This window comes from Oncorhynchus mykiss, chromosome 11, assembly GCF_013265735.2.
Source record: "Oncorhynchus mykiss isolate Arlee chromosome 11, USDA_OmykA_1.1, whole genome shotgun sequence".
Lineage (NCBI taxonomy): Eukaryota > Metazoa > Chordata > Actinopteri > Salmoniformes > Salmonidae > Oncorhynchus > Oncorhynchus mykiss.
The window spans coordinates 51197209-51224124 of NC_048575.1; the positions used below are offsets into that span (position 1 = coordinate 51197209).

Here is a 26916-nt window from a genome sequence, read left to right on the forward strand (position 1 = left end):
TGCATCCTGTTTGCAACAAGGCACTAAAGTAATATTTTAGAAAATGTAGCAAAGCAATTCACTTTTGTCCCTAATACAAAGTGTTATGTTTTAGGCAAATCCAACACAACACATTACTGAGTACCACTCTACATATTTTCAAGCACAGTGGTGGCTGCATCATGTTTTGGGTTTGCTTGTAAAATAATCTTTGAATAAATGACTTTGAAACGTTTGGATATAATTCATCACCTCTTATGAAAGAAGATACTCATCACATTATAGGTTTGCATGGTCACCCTAAAAAGGAATAACAAAAGGCATAATGAAGCTGTAGTAAGACACCTGAAGCCTGTATGGACTACACAAACAATAAAACAATAAACATGTAGGTTGGATTTTAAGAAGGTGTGAATGGTATGATAAATATCCCTTCTAAGGGATGAAACTGCACCTGCCATTTTCTGTGAATCCTGGCAGTTATTTTAGGTTCCCAAACTTTTATTGTCCCGTACCCCTTCAAACATTCAACCTCCAGCTGCATACCCCCTCTATAGCACCAGATTCAGCGCACTCTCAAATGTTTTTTTGTTGTTGCCATCATTGTAAGCCTGCCACACACACTATACGATACATTTATTAAACTTAAGAATGAGTGTGACTTTTTGTCACAACCCGGCTCGTGGGAAGTGACAAAGAGCGCTTATAGGACCAGGGCACAAAAAGTAATATAATAATAATCAATACTTTTGCTCTTCATTTAGCCATCTTACATATAAAACTTTATTTGTTCATCGACAATTGTGAATCATTTAGCACAGATTAATGAGAAAGGTGTGCTTGAAAGGATGCAAAAAACTCTGCAATGTTGGGTTGTATTGTAGAGAGTCTTAGTGTTCAATCATTTTCCACACGCTCTTTTGTTCAGATATCGTTAAGTGGACTGCAGGGCATGAAAGGGATAACGAATCCAGTTGTTCGTGTCATCCGTTTCGGGAAAGTACCTGCGTAATTGCGCAACCAACTCACTCAGGTGCTTCGCTATATCACATTTGACATTGGACTAACATTACTCCAAGGAAAGCCTTTGATTCTTGTTGTTGATTCTTGGCCTTTGTTACTCAGCTTTGTGTTGGTATTTTATTAGGAGCCCCATTAGCTGTTACAAAAGCAGCAGATACACTTTCTGGGCTCCACACAAAACATGAAACACGACAACATACAGAAAGAACACTTAGACACGAAAAGCCACACAAATGTAAAATACGATCAATACAACTAAAAAAATCAATAAATATAAAAGGTTCTGTACTTCATACACATACAACATATTAATATACTGCATACACATACAACATATTAATATACTGCATACACATACAACATATTAATATACTGCATACACATACAACATATTAATATACTGCATACACACACAACATATTCATATACTGCATACACATACAACATATTAATATACTGCATACACATACAACATATTAATATACTGCATACACATACAACATATTAATATACTGCATACACACACAACATATTAATATACTGCATACACATACAACATATTAATATACTGCATACACATACAACATATTAATATACTGCATACAGATACAACATATTAATATACTGCATACACATACAACATATTAATATACTGCATACACATACAACATATTAATATACTGCATACACACACAACATATTAATATACTGCATACACATACAACATATTCATATACTGCATACACATACAACATATTAATATACTACATACACATACAACATATTAATATACTGCATACACATACAACATATTCATATACTGCATACACATACAACATATTAATATACTGCATACACACACAACATATTAATATACTGCATACACATACAACATATTAATATACTGCATACACACACAACATATTAATATACTGCATACAGATACATGTTTTAGGGTTTATGACAGAGGCGATGTGTCGTGTAATGTTGTAGCTATTGTCAAAGTTGAATCCAATGTGGACCTTCTTTGTATTACAGTTTGTATTTATTTTTTATTGAACCTTTATTTAACTAGGCAAGTCAGTTCAAATTAAGAACAAATTGTTATTTACAATGACGGCCTATAATTAGGTGCCAAACACAGAGGGATTAAAGACTTTAACACCGGAAAGAATACTGAGAATCTTTTGTTTGGAGCATTCTCTCCCAGCCACAGATGTTAATTAGAGTTTTCACTATATACACTATCATAGGTAGCACCATATGCTTAATGATGTGATAAAATGATGCATCCCTCCAATGTATTACAATTTACTGTGGGTCTTGAAATAACCATTTTAGATTCCTACCTAGTTACAGTACAAAGGTTTCCAAATCTGTATCTTATACATTGCTGGCTCAAAACCTAATATAGATGTGACTATAAAATCATACACACTTCACTACACATACATGAAATTAATGAGTAGACCTGACATGTTGAACCGCTGGAAACAGAGACTCATCATACCCTGTTAATACAATACCATAAAAGTGACATAGCATCTGATATCAAATAACAAACCTAGCATTCTGCCATTGAAGAAAGCAAGGTGCACTGTGAGCAGAATGATTGTCAAAAAAAAAGGATCACCAGCTAGTTGAATCACCCTGAGGAACACAAGAAAGTAGCACATCTTTGTTGAGGATGAGAAGAGGAAGTACAGTTCTCTAGATATCTGATGACTGAGTCACCCTCAAGTTTCCAGTGTTTTTCACGTTATTTGTTTTTTTTGTCTGAACAATACATTAGAATGATTTCTTATCGAATGTTATCACTGTTCCCATTAATGATGATGAGCTCATCCATTTCTAAAACATGGCTGTTTCTTTTCACATTTGTTTTGGTCTGATCAAAGACACTGTGATGTTCCTGTTTCCATGTTATGTTTACAATCCAGGTTTCAAGCTCCACCTTCATCAGTAAACCCCCCTTTAGAGTTCACTGTCACATCCTAAAACACACACACACACACACTCTCACACACACACAAGCACACACACACATCCACCACACACACACACTTTCACACACACATCCACCGCGCACACACACACACACACACACACACACACACACACACACACACACACACACACACACACACACACACACACACACACACACACACACACACACACACACACACACACACACACACACAAGCCTGTCAATTATTAAACAAACACGATACTATTTCAACCCTGTGGAGGGGAGGCACAAGATCTGCAGCCATTTGTGGGAGCCCATGGGATATCTGCTGTAAACTGTCCCATGTTCTGTCTCTGTTGTCTGGATCAGTCGTTTTCTACAGATGACCACCTGAATCCTCCTCTCTACTGTTCTTCAACTGTATAGTGCCCTGTACTGTACGCTGCCTGCCAAAATGGACCCAGGTTAGTCTCTGTTCATGCCCTAATGCATGTTTAGTACTACCAACCAAAATGATTGTTTATTATTGTCTAAAATGTGTGAAACAGTGGACTTTGGGAGAAATGGGAATTTAAATTGAATGATTAGGATTACACAAAAACAAACAACAAACATTACAATATTAGATAAGCTGTGTGCATTGAGTTGATGTAAAACCAAAGAAGATGGGGTTGTACAACAATCAATATTCGGCAACACTTTACTTGACACTAAGCGCCATAACACATAACACGTCACTGTCATGACACATATTTAGACCTGTTGTGACATATATTGCGTTATTTTATGGCTGGTTATGACACCTACATAAGAGTGTAAAAACCCACAAAACATACCACGGTAGTTATTTTATGACTGGTTATGACACCTACATAAGAGTGTAAAAACCCACAAAACATTTCATTACACCATAGCCTACATGTCAACAGTATGTTTATGTCGTGTAATTGTTTTTTAAATTGACCATATTATCATTGTAATTCCACACACATTGATGTCAGACATGCACCTAGCCCAACGCGCTGTTGCTGATGACTGGGATGATTGCAGGAGCAGATTTCGGGAGCAGGACTAGACAACCTCTTTTTGACTGACATCTAATGTAAGGGCATAAACGAGATAGGCCTATCTACCTAATATGATTATGATGGTCATAATGCTTCTTGACTGTGTCATAAAGTGTTTTTTTTTTTAATGATTTAAAATATGATGAAAAAAACATGACTGATTACAACAACAACAAAATATTTAATAAGCAACATTTTAAGCGAAAGGAAACTTCTTGGCAGGGAATTTTTTTTGTTGGAATAACTGTGGGTTTTGATCCTCTTATGTAGGTGTCACAACCAGCCAGAAAATAACGCAATGTATGTCACAACAGGTGTAAATATATGGGACATGATAGTGCTATGAAGATACATTAGGTTGCTATTATTGCTCTATTTATCCTGCAGAATTTTCAGTGATGCACAGGTCCATTGTACAATCTACAAGTAAAAATGTATTCTACAGGATCTCAGTTGGTTTCAAATCTACATGCTTCCTATCTTTGCAGGCCGAAGTCTAAAACCTCTCTTTCCCAGACATGCAACACTAGAGCAGCCTGGATGCCTTGGCTCGGGCTCTGCCCTGCTGTTTGTGCTGTGATCTCAGTCAGTCAGCAAGCTCCACCCCTTTCAGAGCAGAAACTCAATAAGCCTTGACAAACCACACCGGCAGCTGGAGAACGACACCGTATAACCACGCTCATTTTGCCTGGGCCTTTCATTAATCAGATGCACTGTTTTCCACTGTAGAAACCAAAGTGGGTCAGTCAACTGCCCTGGAGAAACTTGAGAGTTTCTCTGCTTACTTAATAGAGATCACAGGGGCCTTTCACTTCCTCTAAAATATGCCATTCATTAATAATGTTGGTCATGTAGTTATGGCTACATCATTGCTGTAGATAAACAGGTTTTAGACATTTTTTTTAATTGCCAGTTGACCAAGAATCGCAGTCTAACCATTATAATATCTATCCTTCCTCTTTCACTTTCATTAGTCATTCAACCACCCGGCCGTGAGAGCCAGGCCCTGTCCAGTGGGAGGACAGCAGTGCAGGAGGGAAACTCAGGAACCCAAGACCTTGTTGGACGTACAAGCTTACCTGTCCAAACCACTCATCTGTCATCCAACAGTGACAATGTCCACACTGTCTGTCCTCCAGTGCCTAAGGCAGACAGTACTTTTGCTGCCTGTCCGCCATACAGAGCTCCCAGTGACAGTGATGGGAGGTTAACCAGGGAGGAGCTGCTAAGCCAGACAGACCTGGCAGGAGGGACACCCTCGACTGTGTGTCAGCCACAGATCTCCTCGGTCCAACCAGACATGACAGCATCCACCCCATCAGAAGAGCCCCCACCCTACAGCCCACCTGACCCCAAGATGGCCTATATTATCTATTCCCCACAACCACCTCACTACCCAGGACCCCCTGTCATAGCCTGCCAGCCAGGACCCAACCAGCCAGCCTTCTACCAGGCCCAGTTCATGCCTTCACCCAGCTACCCTCCCAACACCATAGTAAGAGAGTATCAGAGTATCAGTATAGAGCAAAAGAAAACTAGTCTAAATGTGCTGCCAAACGCACATACTTTCTCATGTGGTGGTGGTGGACGAGGAGATTTATTAGACACACAGTAAGTTTAGAACGGATTTGTACATTCAATTACTCCTCATAGCTTTATTGAATCACACATGATTCCCGTACGGTTCAAAAATCGATTCCCTTATGGCCACGCGTGACTACTTCCGGATTTAACAATAGAGCTGACTATTGTCCTGTGACGTAACGACAGTGTGTCATTTCTATTTGAAATCTCTATTCAAAATCAAGAATGGCCACTATTTTAATAGGTTATTGTGTCCCTGCATGTTTGCCTCTGTTGTGTTTCAGTACATGAGCGGCCCTCCACTGGGGGACGAGCGGCCTCCCCTGCCCAAGGACTACATGGTGGAGTCCCTGCTGGTCACCATCTTCTGCTGCCTTATGAGTGGCCTCATCGCCCTTTTGTACTCATATGAGGTAAATTGCCCACTCATATGAGGCACTACATCCTTAGTGCACTAACAAAGGCCTGGCTCTGAATTGAATTAGGGCAGAGAGTGGGCATGAGTTTCAGTGTAGGTGTAGTAGAATCCTAAGAATGCAGTGACACTACCGAGGCCTTCCTTACGGTAATGATGACATAACAAGATGTCTGATACAGTAGAAGAAGAGTTACATAAAGTTAAATTAATTTGAATTTTATTGTACTCTATCAAACATCTTCAAACAATACATATGCTTGTTGGCCTCAGACCAAGTCCTGACTGAGCTGGTTGTCTCTCCACTCTGCTCTAGACCCGTGCTGCTCTGGCCAGAGGGGACATGAGGGAGGCAGAGAGGGCTTCCCAGAAGGCCCGTTTGCTGGTGGTGTTCAGCCTGATGTTTGGGGTGTTTGTTTGTGTGGGCTGGATCATATATGTAGTGATATCTCTCTGTGCATAGCGATTTGCACCTGATAAACATCTACTCATTTACATTTGAGTAATTTAGTATACGCTCTTATCCAGAGTGACTTACAGTTATTGCATTAATCTTAAGATAGCTAGTTTTGACAACCACATACACTCCCCCCTTTGTTGTTATAACAGCTTCCACTATTCTGGGAAGGCTTTCCACTAGATGTTGGAACATTGCTGCGGGGACTTCCATTCAGCCACAAGAGCATTAGTGAGGTTGGGCACTGATGTTGGGCGATTAGGTCTGGCACGCAGTTGGCGTTCCAATTCATCCCAAAGGTGTTCGATGGGGTTGAGGTCAAGGCTTTGTTCAGGCCGGTCAAGTTCTTCCACACCAATCTCAATAAACCATCTCTGTATGGACCTTGCTTTGTGCACGGCGGTGGTTAGAGTGTTGGGCCAGTAACCAAAAGGTTGCTGGATCAAATCTCCAAGCTGACAAGGTAAAAATCTGGCGTTCTGCCCCTGAACAAGGCAGTTAACCCACTGTTCCCCAGTAGGCCGTCATTGTAAATAATAATTTGTTCTTAGCTGACTTACCTAGATAAATAAATAAACTGTTGCTACAAATTTCAAACGCCAGAATCGTCTAGAATGTCACTGTATGCTGTAGCGTTAAGACTTCTCTTCACTGGAAATAAGGGGCCTAGCCCGAAACATGAAAAACAGCCGCAGACCATTATCCCTCATCCACCAAACGTTACAGTTGGCACTATGCACTGAGGCAGGTAGCGTTCTCCTGACATCCGCCAAACCCAGATTTGTCCGTCAGACTGCCAGATGGTGAAGCGGGGTTCATCACTACAGAGAACTTTCACTGCTCAAGAGTCCAACGGCGGCAAGCTTAACAACCCCTAGCAGGGCGATCTTAGGCTTGTGTGCAGCTGCTTGGCGCCCGACGAATAGTTATTGTGCTGACGTTGCTTCCAGAGGCAGTTTGGAACTCGGTAGTGAGTGTTGCAACTGAGGACAGATTATTTTTGCTAGAGCGGCACCCCCCTGCTGAGGAGAGCTCTAGCAGGGCAGAAATCTGACAAACTGACTTGTTGGAAAGGTGGCATCCTATGGCGGTGCCACGTTGAAAGTCTCTGAGCTCTTCAGTAAGGCCATTCTACTGCTACTGGTTGTCTATGGAGATTGCATGGCTGGGAGTTCGATTTTATACACCTGCCAACAACGGGTGAGGCTAAAATAGCCTATATAATATATTTTTCCTCAATAAAGTTGCTATCAGCAAATTCAGTGCTAGCAAGGGGAAGGGAAGGGAAGGGGTATGATATTCAGGGAAGGGTTAGGATATTCAGGGAAGGGTTAGGATATTCAGAAGATGGGCAGGCACTCTGTTGTCCTAGTTTCACGCAAAAGCTGGTTCCACCATTGGGGTGCCATGACAGAGAAGAGCCTTGACTGGGCTGAGCGGGAGCTGGGATGGGTGGGCCATGAGACCAGAGGTGGCAGAACAGGGTACTCAGGTTGCGGTATAGAGTTTGAGCATAGCCTGAAGGTAGGGAAGGGCAGTTCCTCTTGCTACTCCGTAGGCATGTTCCATGGTGTTGTAGTGTATATGAGCTTCGACTGGAAGCCAGTGGAGCGTGCGGAGGATCGGGGTTACATGGGAGAACTTGGGAAGGTTGAACACCAGGCGGGCTGCAGCGTTCGGGATAAGTTGCAAAGGATTGATGGTACAAGTGGGGACTCTACGGATGTTGTAGAGCATGAACCTGCTGGAGCGAGTCACTGCTCTGATGTTTGCAGAGAACGACAAGGTGTTGTCCAGGGTTACGCCAAGATTCTTTGGACTCTGGGAGGGGGACACCATGGATTTGTCAACCATGATGGATAGGTCTTGGAGCAGGCATGCCTTCCCTGGGAGAAAGAGCAGCTCCGTCTTGTCGAAATTGAGCTTGAGGTGTTAGGCTAGCATTAAAGCTGAGGTATCTGCCAGGCTTACAGAGATGCATGTCACCAAATGGGTGTCAGAAGGGAGGAAGGAGAAAAGTAGTTGAAGGTCATCCGCATAGCAATGATAGGAGAGACCATGTAAGGATATGACGGAGCCAAGTGACTTGTTGTATAGAGAGGAGAGGGCCTAGAACCGAGCCCTGGGGGACACCAGTAGGGAGAGTACATGGTGGACCCTCCAGAATGTACAGGCACTATAGATACACATAACTATAATGACATTTAAAATATAAACATGTACATACTGTATATTCCCAGAAATTACCTACAGCACTTATTGAAATGTGGATTGGGGCTATTTTTCTTTGTTTATTTGAAATTAAATCATAATTTTAATGCCAAGCATTACAATTATTTTGCAATACTTTATATACATGAACATGTTGATTCAGTACTCATGAAACGATTAGAAATAGGAGAGTATGTTGTGTCAAACAGGGAATTACAAGTATGCCGGCCTAGACGGCATCCCAAGCAGCATCCTCAGAGCAGTGTTTAAAGACCCATTCAACCTCGTCACTATCCCAGTCTGTTTTCCCCACTTGCTTCAAGATGTCCACCATTGTTCCTGTACCCAAGAAAGCTAACTGAATCAAATGACTATCACCCCGTAGCACTCACCTCTGTCACCATTAAGTGCATTGAGGCTAGTTAAGGATCATATCACCTCCAACTTACCTGACTCCTGAGACCCACTACAATTTGCATACCGCCCCAACAGATCCACAGACGACACAATCGCCGTCGCACTGCACACTGCCTATCCCACCTGGACAAGAGGAATACCTATGTGAGAATGCTGTTCATTGACGACAGCTCAGATTTCAACACCATAGTGATGAGCTAGGAGGGCACTAAGCTAAGGGTCTGAACTCCTCCCTCTGAGCAGTTCTGAGAACTGCTCACTAATATAATCTACGTTTGATTGTTAAATCGGACACATTGACATTTGATTTGTTTAGATCTTCTTATTTGTGTATTTGCTAGACATTCTGCTGCACTGTAGGAGCTAGTAAAATATGCATTTCACTGCACCTGCAGATCGACCAATAAACTTTGATGTGATGTGTTACAGGATGTTGGACATAAAGTTTGAATTTAAAATGAAATGAGAATGATAAGAGAATGATTACTTTCCATCTGACTGACTGCTACACCAGAATATTAGCCTAAGAACAACTTGAGCTGACAACCACATGACCGGATTGTGTCCAAATAAAGCACACTTTTTTTTATTACATCCTACATATTTTCATTCATTCAGCATGACTTGTAAACAGGCAATAAATACATTGACAGTAAAGGCAGAAAAGGGTCAAAACAAGACATGCCACAGCAGCAATGGTACAAACCAGGGTTGGGCTCAATTCAGAAATGCATGCATATACTTGTTTCCTTTGGTACTAAAATAAATAAATAAATATACATACAGCCATTAAAACTTTGGATTACAATTGTTCTTTTAAAGAGGCTTTTCAGTGGACAGAATAGTCTGTCCAACTCCTGCCAGTAGCACATGCAGCAGCCTAGGTCCTGTCTGAAAACACTTGGACTTGATCACAGAAAAGACATCAGATCAAACAAACATTTTACTAAAAAGAAACAAAAGACAACTGAAGGAACAGTAACATGTTTAAGAAACAGAAGAGCAAAAGGGCAAACTAAAAAAAGGGGACAAATGGGAATATAGCTAATCACAGATACTTAAATGATAAGTTATGGTCTCGCATGCCAAAATGTATGTTCTGTGTTAGATCTGGCCTGTCTTCTTCAAAGGAAGTGTCCAAGCAAACAGGAGTGTGTGGACATTGTGGTGTGTACAATACATTCTATTAGCTATAGCAGATGGAAACAGCTCTCTGGCGTCATTGTAAGGCAGCTAGTAAACGACTAGGAGTGCTTCAAATATTTGCTGTAAGAGTGATTACATTCCCAGTACGTTAAGCAGGTCATACGGCCATGAAATGTTTCAGTTCCTGGTAGTGGTAGAGGAAAATTACATTATAGGAATGTGGACTAACCATAGGTGCACAGGGTGTAATGGAATGGAATGGAAAAGATTGGTGTAATGGAATGGAATGGAAAAGATTGGTGCATTGGTGCATATAGTTTAAACAGGTGACAGTGAGTGGGCAGGCTGTATGAAGCTTCACACCTGCTGTGAAAGGTCACCTAAAATAAAACCAAAAAGCCTGAATAATACAGGGGATTTCAGTATGTACAGATCTGCGATCTTAAATTTGGCCACTCCCGTTGTCGCAGAGAATTTTCCAGCGCAGCAGGAAATGCAAATTGTAGTGTATTCAAGGTTTAAAAAGGCTTCTAAGGTTTGTAATTTCCACTTAAAAAATGTCAGACTTGATTTGCCCTATTGAAAAAAATGTATCAGCCCCTACAAACATGTCCCTTAATTATAATCCACATAACCATTTACATGTCTTGTAGCTGCAGGATTATTGTCCTGCTGTGAGAAGCAGGGTGAAATTAAAATCTATAAACATCTCACAATTCAGAATTTTCAGCCAAGTTGTCATGGTAACCATTCCTCCATATTCAATGTAGCGCATTTGCCTTCATAATTACCAATGATTTCATGCAGTCCTGGTGCGTACAGAATGTACAGTGGGTGTGTTTGCTTGTTTGAATTCGTCAACGTCTGCATGTTTGAAGGCATGCGAGTGCAATTGATGTGTGTGTGTTTGTGTGTGTCCATGTATTTCTTTGAGTGTAGTTTCTTTAGCTGAGCAGCTCCAGGTATGTGACAGGCACTCTCCCTTTCTGGTTCCCTCTCTCGCCAACGAGCCAGTCAGAGTCCATGCCTGGCACTGTGTAAACTGTGATTAGCTGGGAAAAGACAAGACAACATACAGTAGTGTATTAATAGTTATGCAGCAGTGTTAATACAATTAAACTGTACATGAGCCAGCAATCAGTCCACATATTCTAGCCTTGCACGGACACACCTGGCTAAACTAAGCACTGGCGTGCACAAAGAAAGGATTGTGTGCGCGTGTGCTCACCTCGTCAGCCAGTAGGGAGAGCTCACTGGTGTCGGCAGCGTCATAGTCGTACAGGACCTTGGCCTTGCGTGTGCCCGTGGCGGGGGCCTGTACCTCTTCGATTTTCAGTGTGTCTGTCTCCACAGCGCTGGCAGTGTCCTGGGGTAGGGTGGCATTCCCCTGGGGAGAGGAGCCACCGGAGGCCATGGAGAGACCCGGGTTACCAGAAAACGCGTTGGGAAACCTGCCGAGGTTTAGGGAGAGAAGACAGCCATAAGGTACACAGCACATCCCCTAAGGAATAATAAGACTTCACCATGTTTGATTTAGAAAAGCGGTTAACATAAATATGTTACTGTAATCGTCATCAAATGTTACTTACACATCTCCATTGGAACTGAGAGCATAAGAGATGACAGTGGAGATGGTCATTTTGATAAACAGCATACACCCATTTGAATAGAGCAAATCATTGCAGCAAATGAAAGCCAGGCATAGACACCCCAGCTAAGTATGCCCAATATACATGTGTGCATATACCCAGAGCCAGTCCTCACCTGCCCAGCTCTTTCTGCAGGTCTTGCATGTGCAGGTAACACTGCTTGTAGTAGGCTGTCTGTGCCTCCACAAACTCATGCAGGCAGCGCAGGTGGTTCACCTACAGACAACATATCCAAAACACAGACAAGACAACCCCGTTAGAAATACTTGTTCCTCCTCAACATACCCTGTTACCACCATGTTAAAACATCACAATACACAGTAAACAGTACATATGCTAAAGAGAACGGTTATGTGTAGTGGTCATGTTTGTCATCTCTATATGTGTGTGACCTCATGACTCACGTGTGTACTGCTGATGCCCTCCAGTAGGAGTCGTGTGACCTCTGCCTGTCTGTCAAACTCTGTCTGGGCCACTCGAAGTTCATGCGCTGCCTACAGAACAATAACAACACAGAATGAGATAACATGTAATTAGGGCTGTGGCGGTCACGAAATTAGGTCAGCCGGTGACGGTCAAGCAAATAACTGTCGGTCTCATGTTAATTGACGTTAATTAACAAACATATTTAGCATCTCCTGGTTTCCACACATCACCGACAAGCCACAGATGCAGGACTTTTGGAACATCTACATTTTAAAGTCTAATAAATCCATGTAATATAGCCTACATCGTCACAATTTATTAAAGAAAGGTCTAAAGAAGCAAGATATGAAGAAAATGTAGTCTATTTCAAAAGATCAAAATAGCATACTTTGCATTGTCCTTGTTAAGTTCTGATCTGACTGTCATATGGCTGTGAGCTACACCAATTTAGCAGACAAGATTTGCTTAGAATTCCGTGGCATTATTTTATAGTTTGAAGAATACAATTGAACAAAGTTGAATAAAATAGAAAGGATATTTTCTCCAAATGATTTGAGGGAGTGCTGGTATTCTGTGTTGAGCGGTTAACAAAGAAATAGGTACACCTATATGCTTAGAGTTAATGTAAATGTAGTTGTTCTACAAACATTGGGCTATACGTTTTTGATTTTGAATGCATTGTAAGGCTGCATGATGAGACTAATGATGATTTGAAAAAAAATTGCTTGAAGAGCCTGAGCTCTGCTTTGGTTTTTTTGGACAGGCTGTACACACGATCAGTCTCTCATTCATAATTTGACACCACTTGCCAATGCCTCAAATTTCATGGTGGCGTCCCCTGTGTGTGGCCGTTACGCACCCTAAAATAAAAATTCAGGCCTTTTGTGGCCAGCGGACGTTGTGCCCTTCTCCCCGAGTGCTGAGCGCGCCGATGAACCTCTCACTCACATGGCTCTCCATCACTTGATCGGGTTTTTCTCACAGGCTACAAGTGAAGACAGACACGTCGGGGACACAACTCGCACATCCTTATCCAATTCCAAGGTGCATATTGAAGATACTGGAAGAACTGTTCACATGTACTTTGTCAGCCAACAAGATGAGTAGGTCTAACGAACAGCAAAAGCACTAGCCTATGTCAATTTACTACCCCCATAGTACAAAAGTTGACCTATTCTTATCTGTGCGAGAAATAAATATTCCAAACATAGTCTGGGACAGTTGTGGGATGTGATATATCCCAAATTAATATAACCACTAGCATCAAATAAACATTTTTACGCAATGTGGCTGACGTAACAGATCAGAACGTTTAGCTTGAAATGTTGATAAACTATTAGGCTTCACATTATAAGTGCAGCAATGCGCACACGGCAGTAGGCTTGAAGCACGAATGTTCCATGAGAGGGAAACACCAGTCAAAAGTGACCGCAAATGTGATTACGCATGTAATGCTTCTATAAAAGGTGCATTTTTATTGTGAAAATTATCTTCCACAAACCTGAAACTCACACGCTGATTATGTAGGCCAGTTAGGCTCTACACTCCTTGTAAAGTGGATTCATGTGCTTAACTTTAAGAAGTAATTTGGCCACTTTAGTTGTGATACAAAACATATAGGCCAGGCTACATGAGGTGTGTGACTATGATTAGAAAACGTTGCCAAAATGTTTTATTATTTCTTGCCTTATGCTGGGCATCATTCACAAGTGATTATCTATAATTCATAAGTGATAGTCTGATAGTCTAATATTGTCACCTGTTATTGAATTAATATTGTCTTTACATACAGTACTGTCAAAAGTTTGGACACACCTACTCATGCAAGGGTTTTCCTTTATTTTTTACTATTTTCTACATTGTAGAATAACAGAAGACATCAAAACTATGAAATAACACACATGGAATCATGTAGTAACCAAAAAAGTATATTTTAGAATCTTCAAATAGCCACCCTTTGCCTTGATGACAGATTTGCACTCTTGACATTCTCTCAATCTGCTGAGCGCTTGTTGGCTGCTTTTCAGGTCATCTGATGCAGCACTCCGTCACTCTCCTTGGTTAAATAGCCCTTACACAGCCTGGAGGTGTGTTGGGTCATTGTCCTGTTGAAAAACAAATGATAGTCCCACTAAGCACAAACATAATGGGTTGGTGTATCGCTGCAGAATGCTATGGTAGCCGTGCTGGTTATGTGTGCCTTGAATTCTAAAAAAATAACGACAGTGTCACCAGCCAAGCACAATCACACCTCGTCCTCCATGCTTCACGGTGGGAACCACACATGCGTGGATCATCTGTTCACCTACTACGCGTCTCACAAAGACACGGCGGTTGGAACAAAAAATCTCAAATTTGGACTCATCAGACCAAAGGACCGATTTCCACCGGTCTAATGTCCATTGCTTGTGTTTCTTGGCCCAATCAAGTCTCTTCTTCTTATTAGTGTCCTTTAGTCGTGGTTTCTTTGCAGCAATTTGACCATGAAGGCATGATTAACGGAGTCTCCTCTGAACAGTTGATGTTGAGATGTGTCTGTTACTTGAACTGTGTGAAGCATTTAATTGGGCTGCAATCTGAGGTGCAGTTAACTCTAATGAACTTATCCTCTGCAGCAGAGGTAACTCTGGGTCTTCGTTTCCTGTGGCGGTCCTCATGAGAGTCAGTTTCATCATAGCGCTTGGTGGTTTTTGCGACTGCACTTGAAGAAACGTTCAAAGTGGCCTCCCGGGTGGCACAGTGGTTAAGGGCGCTGTACTGCAGTGCCAGCTGTGCCATCAGAGTCCCTGGGTTCGCGCCCAGGCTCTGTCGTAACCGGCCGCGACCGGGAGGTCCGTGGGGCGACGCACAATTGGCCTAGCGTCGTCCGGGTTAGGGAGGGATTAGTCGGTAGGGATCTCCTTGTCTCATCGCGCACCAGCAACTCCTGTGGCGGGCCGGGCGCAGTGCGCGCTAGCCAAGGTTGCCAGGTGCACGGTGTAGCCTCCGACACATTGGTGCGGCTGGCTTCCGGGTTGGAGGCGCGCTGTGTTAAGAAGCAGTACGGCTGGTTGGGTTGTGTATCGGAGGACGCATGACATTCAGCCTTCGTCTCTCCCGAGCCCGTACGGGAGTTGTAGCAATGAGACAAGATAGTAGCTACTACAACAATTGGATACCACGAAATTGGGGAGAAAAAGGGGTAAAATTCAAAACAAAAAAAAAAAAAAAAAACATGTTCAAAGTTCTTGACATTTTCTGGGTTGACTGACTGATGTCTTAAAGTAATGATGGACTGTCATTCCTCTCTGCTTATTTGAGCTGTTCTTGCCATAACATGGACTTGGTCTTTTACCAAATAGGTCCATTTCTGTATAGCACCCCTACCTTGTCACAACACATCTGACGCATTAATGAAAAAAATTATACAAATGAACTTTTAACAAGGCACACAAATTAATTTAAATGCATTCCAGGTGACTACATCATGAAGCTGGTTGAGAGAATGCCAAGTGTGTGCAAAGCGGTCATCAAGGCTACTTTGAAGAATATATAAAATATATTTTGATTTGTTTAACCCTTTTCTGGTTACTACATGATTCCATCTGTGTTATTTCATAGTTTTGATGTCTTCACAAATATTATTTGTAATTACAATAATTACAAAATAAAGAAAAACCCTTAACTAATAGAGTAGGTGTGTCTAAACTTTTGACTGGTACTATATATTAAATATTGTGTGTGTGAAATTTGCTTTGAATTAGAATGGACCATTATCAGGCACCTGTCCCGAAAAAGGGGCAGCGAGAAAAAACACATGTCATCTATGCTTTTAAATAGCGATTGGAGGTTACTTTTCCTAAGGTTCATGTTCATGCAACCCAGGTAGGCTATACTCCTTTTGTAAAGATAAGTCATGTGCTTAATATTAGGAAAGTTGAGAAATAAATATAGTAGGCCTAGAAAGCTGATGGGAACCTCCTCTTTTTAAGTGGCCATCACTGTTTTCTCACATAATTGCATAGCCTATAGAAATGTTGTGCAACACGAGCTCTCATGAAGTATTTGATTAGATTTTCGATTACATTTACATTGATGTCAGAGTGATTAGAGGGACAATAGAGTGCGGAGTACCAGGCAGTTAGAAGGTTGGTAGGCTACTAATGACCAGCAGCAGCAGAGCTTGGAGAAGCCTAGTTACCATGACTAAAACAGTCACATAGAATTTGACTGCATTCATGAATCGTGAACGCTGGTGTGGCGGTAATAGCTACATATCCTTTATCAGCTGTTTTGTTTGTGTCCACCAGTGTGTGCGGAAAGAGACAATCTAGAAACAAAAGATAAAGAGTAAAGATATAATTTACTTAGACAATATGTGAGGACGGTATCCAAACATGTCGTACTCACTTTGTCCACTTCCTCACTCCAGAGCTGAAAAGCCGCAGGACAACAAGAGAGGGGGAGAGAGAGACACACATTCTGATTACATCACAGGGGAGACACACACATTCTTAGATTGAGACTGATGACATGACAGTTAAGAAACATACGTTTTCAACCCAGGGGTGCATTCAAGACAGCAGATTTGCCAGATTCTGGTACTGTGCTCAGAGTCAATTTTATCTGGATCATTTGAAGTGAAACACCTGTGAAGATCTTTACACTACTTTTGTGGGTGTGTCCGAAAAGTGTCACATAGATAATGGACTTTATGCCGAAAGCAATTTGGTGATAAATTGGTTAGAGCGTTGGGCCAGTAACCGAAAGGTTACCAGTAACCGAAAGGAAACCCTGTCAAGGTAAAAATCTGTCATTCTGCCCTTGAATAAGGCAGCTAACCCACTGTTCCTCGATAGGCCATCATTGTAAATAAGAATTTGTTCTTAACTGACTTGTCTAGTTAAATAAATAAACTGTTGCTACAGATGTCGAAGCACATAATTGTCTAGAATAAAAAAATATGTCTCATATTGTGTCTTGTATACAACCCTGGCTGTCATGGGTGACAACACAAAGAGACATGATTAACATTATAGTGTCTTATACTCCAAGTCGATATTCACATCACGTTGTAGCTGTATAGTCCATTTATGTTGTTGGTGGGGCCACAACGTTTTATTTATTTAACTGGGATTATACCATGGAATTGTTGAATACTCAATTCTGATTGGCTGGAAGAACATTCTAGAGCAGGCATTATTTCCCTATAATGCACAGCAATATTCAATGGCTATGAAGTGAATTCTTAATAGTCTCTCTGGGACAGTGCATATTGTTCTTTGCCCTAGCACTAACACACCGGACTCAAATAATCCATCTTGACGATGAGTTGATCAGCTGAATCAAGTGTGTTAGGGCAAAACAGTGTGCACCCCTTTGGACCCCCCAGGACTAGCCTCGCCAGCCACCCTGATCTCAGTCAGCTTACATAAATGGTTAGCTACACAAATATCTACATCTGTGTAGAGAATATCTCACAAGCTTACATGAATGGCTCATGAGATCAGGGTGGCTCGCGAGGCAACCGCAGGACCAGGATTGGGAAACACTGCTCTAGGACCTCTAGGGGGGGCGGGGCACTCAACACTTGGCTGTAGTCTCTACCTGCCTGCAACATGACGCATGTGGACACTGTGTATGGAGAGGCTGCTCGAGGTTATGAGCACACTGATGTCAGCGAGAGTAGGCTACATGTAGTGTTAGTGTAGCGTGGACTGACTGTTTAAGCTACTTACCGCAGATGCACTGGCAGAGAGGACATAATTCCTGGGTCTGGTCTCCTGAAAATCAGGCACAGCCTACAGACATGGCAGAGCAGTTTACACGTACAGTATGGTGTGCACCAAACCAAAGAAACAAAATCAAACAAAACAAAGTATAATAAAGTCATGTGACAGGAAAGCACACACAGCAAAAACAAAACCCTTTGTTCTTTACTTGCTGATATACAGAGACAATTCTGAGACCGGTCCCAATATCTTTCTACACCTGCATATCTCCTGGTGATTCCCAAGCCGCGTTAGACTAGAAGGTTAATGACTATACTGCATGTGTATATAAACACAGCAGGATGTGAGATCATTCTGTGTACACAGCCTGTCATGTGTCATAGCCCATAAAAAGGAAGCAGACCTTCAACCATTACGCCATTCTAGCTTATACTATGTGTAGCCTGCAAAGTATACCTAGACAATAGTTCCTGTCTTCCGGTCAGAGGCTAAGCTATAATATAATGGAGTAACTAGAATGTTATATACTGGGTGATGAGTTGTTGGTTTGATCTTTAATGTATATTTTATGTAAATGTATGAGCACGTGGAAAATAATTTATTATTCTGAGGACAATATATCGAATAAAGTGTTTCCCGAACTCGTTTTGCTAATTCAGCTAATTCTAATAATCAAAGATGAATTGATTATTGGAAACAGTTGTGCAGTGCTAGGGGGAAAAAAAAACTCAACTTGCACCACTTGGGGTCCCCAGGACTGAGTTTACTCTCAAATGAGTTCTTAAATCATTACATTGGACTGGCCAAATCCCAATGTAATTAAAGTGCAGTACTTTAGGAAATACACTACATGACAAAAGTATGTGGATACCTGGTAGTCGAACATCTCATTCCAAAATCATGGGCATTAATATGGAGTTGGTCCCCCCTTTGCTGCCATAACGGCCTCCACTCTTTTGGGAAGGCTTTCCACTAGATGTTGGAACATTGGCTGAAAGTCCCCGCAGCACAAGAGCATTAGTGAGGTTGGGCGATTAGGCCTAGCTCGCAGTCCTAATTCATCCCAAAGGTATTTGATGGGCTTGAGGTCAGGACTCTGTGCAGGCCAGTCAAGTTCTTCCACACTGATCGACAAACCATTTCTGTAGGGACCTTGCTTTGTGCACAGAGGCAGTGTTATGCTGAAAAAAGAAAGGGCCTTAACCAAACTGTTGCCACAAAGTTGGAAGCACAGAATCATCTAGAATGTCATTGTATGCTGCAGTGTTAAGATTTCCCTTCACTGGAACTAAGGGGCCTAGCCCGAACAATGAAAATCAGCCCCAGACCATTATTCCCCCTCCACCAAACTTTACAGTTAGCACTAGCATTTGGGCAGGTAGTGTTCTCCTTACATCCGCCAAACACAGATTTGGCCATCGGGCTGCCAGATGGTGAAGCGTGGTTTCCACTGCTCCAAAGTCCGCGTTACACCACTCCAGCCGACACTTGGCAATGTGCATGTTGATCTTAGGCTTGTGTGCAGCTGCTCGGCCACTGAAACCCATTTCATGAAGCTCCCAACGAACAGTTATTGTGCCGACGTTGCTCCAGAGGCAGTTTGGAACTTGGTAGTGATTGTTGCAACTAAGGAGAGACGATTTTTACATGCTATGCGCTTCGGCACTCAGTGGTCCCGGTCTGTGAGCTTGTGTGGCCGACCACTTTGCGGCTCAGCCGTTGATGCTCCTAGACATTTTCACTTCACAATAACAGGACTTATAGTTGACCGGGGTAGCTCTAGCAGGGCAGAAATTTGACGAACTGACTTGTTAAGGTGGCATCCTATAACGGTGTCATGTTATATGTCACTGAGCTCTTCAGTAAGGCCATTCTACTGCCAATGTTCTATGGAGATGGCATGGCTGTGTGCTCGATTTTATACACGTGTAGGCAACGGGTGTAGCTGATCTAGCCAAATCTACTAATTTGAAGGTGTGTCCACATACTTTTGTATATATAATGTAGTTAGGCTAAACAAATACATACATTTCAAAATTAGCATGCCTTCATGTGGCAATCACCATGCATACAGGTTTCAAATATCTGATTTGATATTAGTCTACAACTGAAAGAACATGTATTTTCTCCATACATCTGTTTATTTACTCATGTTATTACAGAAAAAAAATCGAATCAAATGGCTAATACAATGGCTTATCAAATCAGATCTTTGCCCTGAAGGAAAAACTCAGCCAAAAATCTAAACATTTGAAATGCTCTGACAGAATGGGAGCAGGGAATATGAAGTGAAGCTAGACCTTGGTCATGGTATAATAGGGCAAGCAGGTTAGCAATCAGGACTCTCAACTCCAGTCATCTGCACTCACATGGGACACGGCCTCTCCTCTCACTACTGCTATCAAATAGGCCTTTGTGATTTTATGAGGGGATACATTTGGTAATTGGATGCAGTTTGTCACGGACTCAAATTAGTCTAATTTGAAATACACTTTTGTTTCACCATTTTCCAAATACTTGTGTACTACTCAGTTTGTTGACTCTAGGGTCATATACGGGTTTGCTCCAGTGCAAATCAAATCAAAGTTTATTTGTCACATGTGCCGAATACAACAGGTTACCTTACCGTTAAATGCTTACTTACAAGCTTAAAATTCTTACAAGGCCTTACCATGCCACAAGTTCATTTCACTCACTTTCAAGAGAACTCTAGTCTCTCTCTGAAGACAAACATGCACTTAACTGGATTTCATGGTGGCAATGAGCATGTCAGAAAGAAAAAGGCTAAATAAAATAACTAAAAGTGGACAATATTTTACACTAATACTCACTTCTCCCTCACACTGTGAACATAATTAGAACAGAGACAGATGTTAGTTAGCAGTAGCAGTTCGCTCTGAACTGGAGCCTGGTTACATGATGCAGCTGAAGGTGCACAGGGAGAGGTGGTGGAGGGTGGAGGGTAGACTCACCGCTGCCTTGGACTCAGCTAGTTTGGCTTTCTTCAGTCGTGCTTTACTGGAGTCCAGGTCCAGTCTGCGGTTCTCCAGGATACGCCTCTCTTTCTGAGGCAGAGAGGAGAAGATCAGCACCTCTCTGTACGGCATGACCCCACACATAAATCCTGGTCTATACACTGGTCTGCATGCAATCTCATGATGTCCCTCTGAGGCCAGAAAGCCAGACTCACTGAGATGGTCCTCCAGTCTCCTTCCAGAAAGTTCCTGAGTGGGGCAAGGAAGCTGATAGCGGAAGTCTGTAGGAACTCTCTCTGTGCACCGCCTAGTCTCCTCTCACAGTCACCTACCTTGATCAGGGTGCTACCTACAGAACACACACATGAGAATATGATGAACCCACACACAATATGTGAAATATACAGTGGGCTCCAAAATTACTGGCACCCCTGACTGGCAATGCACAAACACTACTTTAAAAAAGAAACAATATAATTAGAGAGATAAACTCAAAATACCAACATGTGTGAAATACTGTACTTTATTCATGTTTCAAATCAACCAACCAAAATGATGCAATTATTTAAAACCAAATACATTTCCCCAAAATCAAGGTTTCATAATTATTGGCACTCCTCATTTAGTACAACCACCTCTGGCAAGGATAACAGCATGGAGTCTTTTCCTGTAATGTTTGACAAGGAACACATTTGATGGGATGTTGGACCATTCCTCTATGCAGATCCTTTCTAGAGCATTCACATTCTTGAGTTTGCGCTTATCAACTGCCCTCTTCCACTCAGCCCACAGGTTTTTGATTGGATTGAGGCCTGGCGACAGATGGCCACGGCAGAACATTGATTTTGTCACAGAACCATTTCTGTGTGGATCTTCAAGTATGTTTGGGTCATTGTCTTGTTGGAAAGTCCACCTACGGCCAAGTCCCAGCCCTCTGGCAGAGGCAACCAGATTGTCAGCCAAAATTGCCTGATACTTGGTAGAATTCATTATGCCATCAATCTTAACCAGTGCCCCTGGACCTCTGGAATTAAAACAGCCCCAAAACGTCACCATATTTCACAGTGGGTATGAGGTGCCTCTCCTTGTATGCATCTGTTTCGACACCAAATGTGCAGATGCTGTATCTGACCAAAACGTTTAATTTTGCTCTCATCTGACCAGAACACCTTCACCCAGTCATAATGTAAATGACGTTTGGCAAACTCCAAGCGCTTGCGTGTCTTGGGGTCAGAAAGGGCTTCATTCTGGCAACCCTTTCAAAGAGCCTGTGGTTGTGGCGTCTGATGGTGCTTTTTGAAACCTGGTGACCCCAAGACACCACCAAGGCCTGCAGTTTTCACAGTGATTCTTGGGGATTTTGATGCTTTTCTCACCATCCTGAGAGAAAATGCAAATGTATTTGCGTCCTCTACCCGTGAGGTTTTCAACTGTTCCATATCTTTTGAATGTTTTAATATTAGCCCTGACAGTGCTCAGTGGTATATTCAATCGTTTGTGGATCTTCTTGTAGCCATTACCAGATTTATGAAGGTCTACGACTATCTGTCTCGTTTGAACTGCCACTACTTTTGTTTTCTTCATGGTGTTGGATGACAATGGGATATTGCACGTGTTCTCATTTTTATACCCTAGTGAAACAGGAAGTGATGCAATGGCTCAATATATAGTTCCTTAAGACATAAACATAAATAAGTTGAATTTAATTCCTGGTTTAATTTTGGTTGATGTTATTTTCAATCATCTTTAAGGGTGCCATTAATTGTGAAACCTTGATTTTTAGGGGCATTGATTTTTAATGAAATCAATAATTTTGTTGGGTTCCATTGGAACATGAATAAAGTACAGTATTTCTCACATGTTGGTATTTGAGTTGCTCTCTATAATGAGATTTTTATATTTTAGGTATTGTTTGTGCATTGCCAGTCAGGAGTGACAGTAATTTTGGAACCCATTGTAGGTATAAGAGTCTAACTTATTACTTAGGAATGACTTAATGCTTATCATAAGAACACAGACAGACAAAAGTCGAGAAGAATAGGACTTGGTAGTGCAACACAACCGGTTTAGGATCTCAAACATTAAAGCTGCAGTATGTAACTTTTTGGGTGACCCAACCAAATTCACATAGACATGTGAGTTATTAGTCTGTCACTCTCATTGAAAGCAAGTCTAAGAAGCGGTAGATCTGTCTATGTGCAATATTTCTATGCTTTCCGTTCTTAAGTTTCATTTTTGCATCTTTTTTTAAGTGCCCAACTACTTTATACCCGCGAAGAAAGAGGAACGGAAACAGAGGGGAACCTCTAGAGTAGCAACATTCTTGACATGGCAGAAACTCAAATTTCCCCTTTGAATGTAGGGGTTTCTCCAGATGTAAAACAGACAAAAGGAGTACAGGAATACCTAATGGATAACACCACACCGCAAGGATTATATCATCAAACAGGCCTACAACTTGCGGAATTTGAAGTATGCATATCTGTGTGGGTTACTTGTTGGAAGGCATGGACACACCGCATTGGTATACTGAGGAAATGTTTTTCGACATGTCATTGTTGTAGTAGTGTCTCCTCACAGCAGAGTTTCTACACCCACACACAGAAGGTTGCATCACTAAAACCTACAACTGAGAAACAGACCACTAATGACCTGATTAGAGCAGCTGAGTGTCCATCTAGTTACTATTGCAGGAGAGGAAATAATGGGATTGATGACTGATGTATCGATCTGTATGCCAATAAGGGTTTTCCACTGCTCCACACAGCTGTCTGCTTTGTGACATGGTGTACACATTAATTCATTAGAAATCGAATTATTTAAATCACTAAAACATGCATGTTCTTGCTTAGTATAGGTTACTGTATGTGTGCATTTTTATTCTTGGATAAAAACAAAAAGGGACTTTTGGCATCAGCTTAATGTATAAAACAAATCATTGCTAAGCAGGAGTACTGCAGAGCTGTTCATTAAGCTGTACATGGCCCAGCACTCAGATCTCTGTTACTGAGCTCCATTTCAACTGAAGGAGAAAAGCACCAGACAGGCAGCCTAATAAACTAATTTCTGCATAAACATTTATGTTTAAACATTCTGCATATATGAGCCAAGCCTGAAGCTCTCAACAACATTCACATAGGAGAGAGAGAGAGCGAGCGCAAACTATTGATCCTCAGGACTGCCAGTGAAGGGGAGAGGCCTATTTATTGGCCTGACAGACATGAGACAGCCTGGAGGGCAGGGGCGGGAGGAGACCAATTCACTAACAACAGCTATCGTCACCAATCTCACTGCTCACTCACCTTAGGGTGAAATCATCAGTAGAAACAAAAGGCTTTGGGAAGAGTTCTACACTATAAACTACTGGAAAATTATCATGATGTTCACTGTACCCTGCAATTACACCTGCAACCCTGTACATTAAACGTCTAATGTCATTTAAAATCAATATCCTGTATCAACTATGGAGATCATTTCTCACAGGGATATACCACAAATGGTTTGAGCCCTTCTTATAGCACAAGGGTGAGGGCACAGGGTGAAGATGTATTGGGTAAGTGAAAAAATGAATTTTCCAGAAAATGTCACTCATGGATTTGACTGGGGCTCAAGGCACGGTCTCGGTTTCCTCTCTCAAAAATGAAATGATCACTGGCCAATCCTCTCAAACAAACCAGATTTAGACCACCTGGGAAGAATAAGTATACACAAAGCCTGAGTACACACCATATGGAGTTCCAGGTCCAAAATCTTTAGCCGCATCCTGCATGTAATGACCCAGTAGTTCTCCATTATTTGGTCTGGATGGAACCGTTCTGTCAAGCTTCTCATACAGGAACTCCTCAATCCTGGCACCTGCCAATACAAAGAGGGGGATGTCCTGCTTCAAGAGAGGACTTGCAAAAAAAATAGTTGTCACAGATGGACACTATGAAACCTAGTCTGAGAATGGAAATTCATGGGAGAGAAGAATGCCAAAGAAAAGTAAGAAAATGCCCAATATGACAATGTAGAGTATTGTAATTCAACATGGTGGGAATGAGGTGTAGAATGAAGATGTCGTGGAGATAAATGTTATTTCGCTCAGATAATGGTTTTGTAGAGAGACTAACATATTTATCCCACACACGGTAAATGCAAGTTTGAGGAATGAATTGCTGCATGTTACCCACAAGCCTGAGTCAGTGTCTGGTGTGCTTAACACACAGAGCTGTTGAGCTGCTCACTGATAAGTAGGCTACCGCTTGCAATGGAAGATAATCAACAGGTTTTCATACCCACAGAACAAGCCCTAGAACAGACTGGTGCTTAAAACAGCCAATACTGCATAGAGCATTTGTCTGCTGCACTACAGACCAGTAGGATGAAAAGATTCCACAACAGGGCACTATGGGAGGGAGGGATACTCACCAGTGTGGTCAACTGTAGCATGGAGAATCAGAGAGTCACAGGTTAGAGCACAATGCTCTCTATCACCATGCTACCGCCATGTTTCACATAAAATAAACTCATTGGTTTTCATTTAATGTGTTTCTGGTCCTTCTATCCTGTGTGTGTGTCTGCATTATAAGTAGGGTTGGGAGTTGTGGAGGCCTCTGTCCTGATCAGTTCAGTGTGTATGCCAGGCCTTACTTGGGTTGGGCTGCAGCAGAACCTCTGTCTGCCTGAAGATTTTCTCTGTCCAGTTTTTTGTGGAATCGGCACGGCTGAGCAGATTCTCAAAATGGGCATCCAGCTCAGTCTTCTCTACCTGTCCGAACTTTTCCCCTGTGAACTTTGCCAAAATACACAATGAAAGAATCACTTTCACTTCTCTGTGAACAAGGCCTATTGCAGTGACTCAACATCAATAGTGCATTTCCACTGTTTCTGTGTATCATGGAACTTTTCTAGTGTCCATGGAGCTGCCCTATGACATGTCACTTGAATCTTCAACATTATCACTGGTGTAGGGATGCTCTTCACGCCATGTGACTCCTCATAGGCTACTGGAAACCATTAACAAAATACCACACCCTCATACACCATGAAACACTACACCTGCTAGTCTCCCAGTCCCTGTCTAATTAATGTTTCACCAGTCTTTTCCCATTGCCAGTATCCTCTGCCAAGGGGTTTAGATACAAAGTCTGAGAAATAAAACCGAATGGAACTTCTATGGGCTGAACAGACATCCATTGCATCCTTGCAACGTTACTGTAGACATTGTGAAATCAGTCCCAGTCATTTTCATCATGACCTGTTACACTGTCACAATAATGAAAAATGTATCTGGCTTTGTAATGTTTGGGGGTTGGGCAAAGGGGGCACGAAAGGTCACCTCTGACCCCACAGCTACACCGTACCTGAAAAGCAAAGAAAGACCTCTGCGAAAACACAACTAGCGAACGTCAGCTATAGCATCAAGCTAGCAGTGGCTATCACAGACGGCATAGAAACCTTCCTTCAATATATCTATGTTACAAGCCAGGAAAAAAAGCTAGCAGTGCCGTACGATGGCTACTATGAAGGGAGGTTAACGTCAGCTGAACCAATATTTTGTGTAGTATATAGAGGGTATTATGTCAGTAACGTTAGCTAAAGGATTTGGCAATGATGCCAACTCATGCAGTTTCCAGTTTTTATTTAAGCCAGACGTTACTAGCTATTTACTAGCTATTTCGCGAACATTAGCTAGCTAGCATTTAACGTTAATCAATGTATAGGAGACACGACATAAATTACCCTACCTGTACAGCTCGTGTGAAAAACACTCCAGCATCCGAAGCTAATTTCTTCACGTTGAAATCCATTATGTTGGAAGTATCTGGCTAAACACACATCTAGCTATGTCCAGGGAGACGATATTCAGTCAGCGGTATCTGTCACCGTCTCTGGTATCTAC

General features: G+C 41.9%; 2 protein-coding genes across 8 annotated transcripts; one reads left to right on the forward strand and one right to left on the reverse strand.

Annotated features, from left to right (window-relative positions):
- Positions 1-3267: 3267 nt before the first annotated feature.
- Positions 3268-6753, forward strand: prrt1b (proline rich transmembrane protein 1B). Its single transcript, XM_021621239.2, has 4 exons — positions 3268-3438; positions 5016-5536; positions 5910-6038; positions 6357-6753. The coding sequence occupies exons 1-4, from the start codon at positions 3429-3431 to the stop codon at positions 6501-6503; spliced, it is 807 nt and encodes a 268-aa protein (XP_021476914.2). The 5' UTR covers positions 3268-3428; the 3' UTR covers positions 6504-6753.
- A 2923-nt stretch (positions 6754-9676) lies between these two features.
- On the reverse strand, positions 9677-26914 carry sh3glb2a (SH3-domain GRB2-like endophilin B2a). Of its 7 annotated transcripts, XM_021621232.2 has the most exons (14): positions 26762-26907; positions 25665-25806; positions 25443-25454; positions 24759-24887; positions 21248-21381; positions 21030-21122; positions 20889-20900; positions 18064-18126; positions 16736-16759; positions 12325-12414; positions 12036-12136; positions 11861-11875; positions 11500-11722; positions 9677-11323 (listed from the first exon to the last, which is right to left on the reverse strand). In XM_021621232.2, exons 1-14 carry the CDS (start codon positions 26822-26824, stop codon positions 11216-11218), a joined length of 1209 nt encoding a protein of 402 aa, XP_021476907.2. In that variant the 5' UTR covers positions 26825-26907; the 3' UTR covers positions 9677-11215. The 7 variants fall into 7 exon arrangements, with proteins under 7 accessions (XP_021476907.2, XP_021476908.2, XP_021476909.2 ...); XM_021621233.2 differs by lacking the exon at positions 25443-25454 and having other exon boundaries at positions 26762-26914; XM_021621234.2 differs by lacking the exon at positions 20889-20900.
- Between the last annotated feature and the right edge of the window lie 2 nt (positions 26915-26916).

Bases quoted from the DNA above. Each gene is read 5' to 3' on its own strand.
- prrt1b (XM_021621239.2), top strand. The intron at 5,537-5,909 runs GTAAGAGAGTAT...GTTGTGTTTCAG, and splicing joins GCTACCCTCCCAACACCATA to TACATGAGCGGCCCTCCACT. The intron at 6,039-6,356 runs GTAAATTGCCCA...ACTCTGCTCTAG, and splicing joins CCCTTTTGTACTCATATGAG to ACCCGTGCTGCTCTGGCCAG.
- sh3glb2a (XM_021621232.2), bottom strand. From the start codon at position 26,824: ATGGATTTCAACGTGAAGAAATTAGCTTCGGATGCTGGAGTGTTTTTC. The intron at 12,137-12,324 runs GTGAGTCATGAG...TGTTGTCTGTAG, and splicing joins AGGGCATCAGCAGTACACAC to GTGAACCACCTGCGCTGCCT. The intron at 11,324-11,499 runs GTGAGCACACGC...GTCTTTTCCCAG, and splicing joins TCTCCCTACTGGCTGACGAG to CTAATCACAGTTTACACAGT.